This window comes from Alexandromys fortis, unplaced genomic scaffold (assembly GCF_014885135.2).
Source record: "Alexandromys fortis isolate MF-2015 unplaced genomic scaffold, M_Fortis_MF-2015_v1.1 scaffold_16, whole genome shotgun sequence".
NCBI lineage: Eukaryota > Metazoa > Chordata > Mammalia > Rodentia > Cricetidae > Alexandromys > Alexandromys fortis.
The window spans coordinates 14,252,697-14,258,569 of record NW_026067893.1 but is presented as its reverse complement, the minus strand read 5'-3'; the positions used below and the strand labels follow the sequence as shown (position 1 = coordinate 14,258,569).

The following is a 5,873-nucleotide window of genomic DNA, read 5'->3' as shown; positions in this document are numbered from 1 at the left end:
GGACTGCCCTTCTATTCATTGCTGTAAGTTGCCTGTCCTCGGGCACCCTGGTCTTCCCGAGGAAGGCGCTGGTGTGGCAACCTCCCCCACCGTCCCCACCTTCCAGCTAAAGGGGAGAGCAGGGCTAGGCTTGCCGTACTTGCCTTATACAGGTGGCCCAGGAAAAACTCCCCTGAGGTGGATGTGAGCAAAGGGGACGTTGAAAACATCCAGCAGTCCTGGAAATAGCACAGAATGTTACAACACTGCTTGAAGTGAGCAGGGTTACAGGTTGTCAAAGGTGTGTGTGGTGAATGAAAGGTCACCACAGGTGCCAGCAGGTTAACAGCCACAAGCCACAGTCTCTTGTCCACACCCCAAAGAGGTGGGAGAAAAGAAACCTTGAGGACACAGAGCCATGGTTTTGTCCTTCCCTGTACACATTTCTGAGTTTAAATGTGATTTCTGCCTTCCTGGGGCCTCCTAGGATGACCTAACCAGATCTGTAAACAAACAGACCTGATTTTATTTTATTATTTCTTAAGAGTTACTTATTTATTAGGTATACTGTGTTCTGCTGCATGTATGCCTTCAGGCCAGAAGAGGGCACCAGATCTCATTACAAATGACTGTGAGCCACCATGTAGTTGCTGGGAATTGAACTCAGGGCCTCAATGCTCTTAGCCTCTGAGCCAGCTCTCCAGCCCCCAGATTTTATTTTTACAGAAATTAAAATCATATAGCATGTTTCTCACATGTTTCTGGCCTGAGGAATGGCTAGCCCAGGGGCCCGAATTGACAGGTGTCCTTTGTCCCTTTTCTTAGTTTCAAAACAAAACCAGGCTAGTACCTCAGAAATGAGCCCCCCAGTTTCAAGAAGCTGGCCAAAGTTGAGACCTGACTGAGGAGACAGCTGGTACTGGCAAAAGTTCCAGCAACTCACCTGTCTTTCTAGCTGGAATGTGGGAGCCCCTCACCTCACTCTGTAGGCTGCTGTAGCGCTATGAAGGGCTCGGGGACAGGCTGGGCCTCGCCAGCCCAGGACCTTACGTTGGCCCTGTTGTAAACACCAGAGTTCAGGTCCATTCTCCTAAGACCACGGGTACTGGGAGGGCCTACATCAGAGTCAGCCCCAGTGTCCAAGAGGCAGTGCTTCAGGTACCAGGGCACTGTGGCCACAGGTCCAGAAGCGAAGCAGGACTGGGAAGAGGGTGCGGTGTCAGTCACTTCACCTGCCAGGCAAGAGAGGTCCCTGAGAAGCTGATCCACCCGACCCAGAGGCAGGGCACTTGGTCATGGGTTCTCAAAGTCTAGGATGTGGAGATTGTAGGACAGCGCAGCATAGAGATGCCTGGTGGTGAGTCGCAGGCAGTACACAGGGCTGCTGAGCGGAGTCGACGTCAGTGGGAAGGCCTGGGAGGAGGGGCAGAGGAATGAGAAGAGTGTCTCATTTGGGAAATGGGGTACCCCGACTCAGGAGACCCAGACCCAGTGAAACAGGGACAGGTACCATAGCTACAACGTTGGCCAATCACCAGCCTCCAATGCAACCCACAGCGGGTCTTGACATAGCAGAGGCATGTGCTGGTTGGGACACTTACGTTCAGGCAAGCCCTTTGGCGCCGGTCCCACAGCCGCACAACACCATAGTAGGAGGAACCTGTGGCCAGCAGGTGGTTGCCATCTGTCTGCAGGCAGTATAAGGTACTGTCATGGGGCTCCTCCCACTCCATGACACATTTCCTGTCCAGGAAGAGAGAGTGGTACAGGCAGGTGCCCTCCCTCCAGCCCAGCTTCCCCAGGGATGGAGACAGGTTAGGGAGGCCTATGGGCTGGAGTAGTGTGAAGCCTGACTCACTGGCTTCTTTCACGAGCAACCCTAATGGAGAAAGGCGCCTCTGCAGAGGCCTCCTGTGAGCCTCCCTGTCCTCATCTACGTCCTCCTGGCAGACTACCTGACATAGGATCCGTGAGAGACACACACAGGCCTCACAAGGTCTGAGAGAGAATGCCAGGGGAAGTCTTGTTCCTGCTGACTTGTTGAGGCTCTGAAAAGGGTCTGCCCTTCTCTGTCTCCCAGGCCACAATGAGCAGAGAGAGCTGTCTAAGGGTAGGGAACCTGAACTACTATGACCTTGCTGACAGGCTCTCTGTGCCTGCCCTGGCCGACCCAGGACTAAAAAGTTCCTGCATTGGTACAGGCCTTCCGTGTGATCCACCCATCCAGCACACTCACCGGGTACTTGTGCGGAGGTCCCAGTAGCGAACATAGGTGTCATAACCACAGGACAGCAGTGTAGAAGGGGACTCATACATGACATCCAACACCCCGGCCCCTGGGGGAAAATCACTGCCCAGATGTGTGATCAGCTGTCCACTAAGGAAGAAAAGAAGGGCATAAAGTGAAAGGCGGCCTACCTTGGCCAGGCCTTGCAAAAGGCATCTGGCCTTGGGGACATATAGGTCCCCATCACCTGGGAGTGCCGAAGAGAAGATGCCTAGTGACTGAACCTCCAAGTAGCAAACTGCCCAGCCCTCCCCCAGTATCCCAGCTCCTAGCTGAAGGCTCAGTAGGGCAAAGACACAGCAACCCTCCTCCATCACACCTGCATGCTGGCTGCCTGCTCCCTCTGGGACTATGAATGGTCTTGCTGAAGAGGTCAGCCCCCTCACAAGCACACACTTGGTTACTTTATACTCCTTCATCTGGCAGGTCATGCAGTTCTGAGCTGCCTGAGACCGGTGCCTTAATTCCTGACTGTAATCTGGGGCTCAAACCTTACTAGGGATAAAGACCACACAAAGGGAGAAAGGGCAGTCCTAGGAGATGTTAAAACAAGTAAACACCTTTGTGTCCAGCGGCAGAAATAGCTGAGAAAGCAGCTTAGTGTGCTGGTCCCTGGTGTTCTCGGTCTCTGGCCCCCAGCCCAGGGCTAGCACGCCTCCGTGATCACAGCCCCCAGCCTGCTGGGCTCCAGCCTGCTCCCCCACCCGTACCCCACCCGGTGGCCGAGACCAGATTACTGAGAAGAACAATTTCTTTGTGACTGTGTAATTCCCTCCGTGACCGCGGCAGTGGGCAGACCTCTCACCCCATGCCAGACCCCTAGCAACCACGTAGGGGGGCCTCTTGGCCCTAGCAACTGCCCCTCAACATCAAGTGCACCAGCTAATCCTTATGGCCGGGAATGGTGGATGTATTGAGTTTCTGCAGAATGTGTGGAGGGAATAAGAGGAGGCACCTTCTGGGCCCAGTGCCTCAGCTTCCTGTCCATGGCTCTCCTTCATGGTATGACAGGAGAAACAGGCCATGCTCACATCTCAGGCATGTACAGGTAAGAGGCCTGGGCATGGGGCACGAGGGGATTTCACTGACTCAGAAGAACAACTTTGGCCTGAGCAGTGTCTCACAAAGGGCTTGAAGCAGGCTGGGCTGCCAGCCGTGTGTCTAAATGTAGACTTCAGCTCCAGGCTGTCCTCATCACTCAGACTCTCACTTAGCCTACTCCCCTAAAAGGTAGCCATCTTAAAAAGCATTGAAGGAGGAGGCTGGGGCTCTCTCTTTACCTGTTCAGCTGTCCACTGTGAGCACCATGAAGCCCGCCAAGGAACCCTACTGCTATCCACTGAAGGGTTGAGTCCCTAAACTGGCACACTGTGCCAGCCACCTTTCCAAGGTTATGCAGTGGCCTAGGGTGGGAGTCTGTCAGGGGCTCCTAGGGGACCGGGAGACATCTCCCCAGGTCGGTGTCTGCTACAGACCACTTGGCCTTGCTCCTAGATAGAGACCCTGCCCTTCTAGAGCAGCCACCAGCCATGACAGCCGGGGGAGGTGGGGGGGTCCCCTCTCAAAGGTGGACTTGGATTTGTGTACACCAGGTGGGAGCCCCTCAGTTCTCTCTTTCCTTTCCAGATTTTGGGGCCCTGCCCACTCCATTAGTGAGGCTGTAAGGAGTGATTGAGGAGCTCGCTCTCCCCTTTAATCTATGCAAGTAATTTCATGTTTGTTTGAAATAGAAGATGAAAGACTGGCTGCAGGGGTGGAGCCCAGGAGAGCCCCCTCTGCCTGCCCACCTTGTCTCTGGGATTCTGAGAGAGTCAGAGCTGGGTACCCACTGCTGGGGCTCAGAAGTGAGAGGGGGGGGCACTTCCAGATTGAGCCGCCACCAATCTGGATCCTGTCCACTGCCCAAGCAGCCACCAAATACAGCACAGCCCAAGGGGCCTGGGGGAGACCCAAAGGCCCAGCCCTTCATCTGCCTGCCCCAGCCTGAGAAGTTTCTGCTTTACTTTCTCTGGGACTCAAGTGGCTACACACACTTTAAACCACCAATAAAAAGATAACGATTTCTTTGGCCTTGGAGTCTCGGAGCTCTGTTGTATAGCACTACAAGGCTAAGTTCAGAGCATCAGCGGACACATCAGGCCCTGGGAAATGGCCTGTCTCTCCTAATAGTAGCCCAGCAGTGCCACAGGAGCCCTGCTGCGGCTTTGATTTGGGAAAACAAACAGAAATGGCACCATGGGCCCTTCAGGTTCCCACCCCAGCCCCAATTGAAGTAGAAAACTGTAGCTTAACTGTTGTGATGGAGAGAGACTGGGCCAACAATAGCCCAGACGGCTTCTGTCTCCTCACCCCTCCTGCGCCGCTTTTCTCGCTGCAAGTGTGTTCTTGTAAAAACGATTAGATTGCAATTTGTATAACGTGGTGACCCCAAATTCAGACATTTCACCCCTTTTCTCTGGAAAGAATGTTAAGAATGCTTCTCGGCCTCTCACTGTAGGGGGCAAAACGGGGTAGTGTGCGTGCAGCCTTGGCTGTCCCACAACTTGTGTGGGAACAGGGCTGACACTCAGAGCCCCAGGCCAAGACAGGAGCAAGAACTGGGCTTGTAACTATAGAGAGCCAGACAAAAAAATCCCTTTCCTTCCAACTCTTGCAGACAAAGCGTAGGCCTCCAGGAGCTGCCGAGGGCCGCAGACCTCCATACCCTAGCCTCCTGAGCCTGACTCCAGCAATTCTGTCTCCACCCAGAGAAAGATAAAGACAGATGGAGCAGCCTGCAGGGTGAGCCTGATGAATGAGACAGGCTAAGTCGGAGTGCTGCAGGAGGCCTCTGGTACCTGTGCAGGACCACGTCCCTGAAGGGTCTCTCAGAAACGAAAGGAGGTCTCCTGAGCTTGGCTTACCCTGCTGACCAGGAGGGAGAAAATTCAATAATGTACTGCCACCAGCCACTCTGGCCCAGTTGCCAGAGGCATTTCCCCTGCCCCTCCAGCGTCTCAACACCGTGCCCTACTACTCTTAGTCCAGTGCTCACACCTCCTCTGGCCCACACACTCACCACAGGCCTCTCGCACAGGAATGTTCTGAGGCTTCCAGCCCGCAGTGCCGCACCTGTGGTCCTCACACCTTTCCCAGCTACTTGTAACACTGATGTCTGCTGTGGCCTGGAGCACGTGTGCACTCTGCTTCCCGGAAGTGCCAGCCTCTCTGCCATTTGCTACCCTGGACAGTAACTGCAGTTTTGAGACTCAAGTATGACAAGCAGTTTATCTCTTCTGTCTAAGGGCGAATGGCCTGTAAGTTAAAGCAGGCTCAGGGGTCACTGCTTCTCTCCCTCCTGTAACCAATAGCCAAGGACCATAAGGAATTGTGCTTTAGCAGAAACTACAGGGAGATGTGAGCCGCACTGTCCAGTGAGGGAGAAAAGTCTAAATTTATACTCAGCTAACAAGACAGAAAAAAACGTTCTAAAAGGATAAACAGACATCTTGGGGTGAGGGGATTGGGTAATTCTTTCGTTAATGATGGGATTGTGACAGGCAGTGACAAAGGTAATGAGGCTGACCATCTGATTTGGCTAGAGGCTTGGCAGTGTCCGGTGCCCAGC

At 53.9% G+C, this 5,873-nt stretch overlaps 1 protein-coding gene across 4 annotated transcripts in view; it reads right to left on the bottom strand.

Annotated features, from left to right (window-relative positions):
* Nucleotides 1-1,250: 1,250 nt before the first annotated feature.
* Fbxw4 (F-box and WD repeat domain containing 4) overlaps nucleotides 1,251-5,873 on the bottom strand; it is a 90,334-nt gene continuing 85,711 nt past the window's right edge. For 2 of the 4 annotated variants that reach the window (XM_050144849.1, XM_050144840.1), the window contains 3 exons: nucleotides 2,216-2,356; nucleotides 1,581-1,722; nucleotides 1,251-1,392 (listed from right to left, as the gene is read on the bottom strand). In XM_050144849.1, the coding sequence (XP_050000806.1) occupies nucleotides 1,273-1,392; nucleotides 1,581-1,722; nucleotides 2,216-2,356 (403 nt within the window). In that variant the 3' untranslated portion in view covers nucleotides 1,251-1,272. The remainder of the gene's footprint in view (nucleotides 1,393-1,580; nucleotides 1,723-2,215; nucleotides 2,357-5,873) is intronic. The other 2 variants (XM_050144857.1, XM_050144861.1) reach the window with 2 other exon arrangements.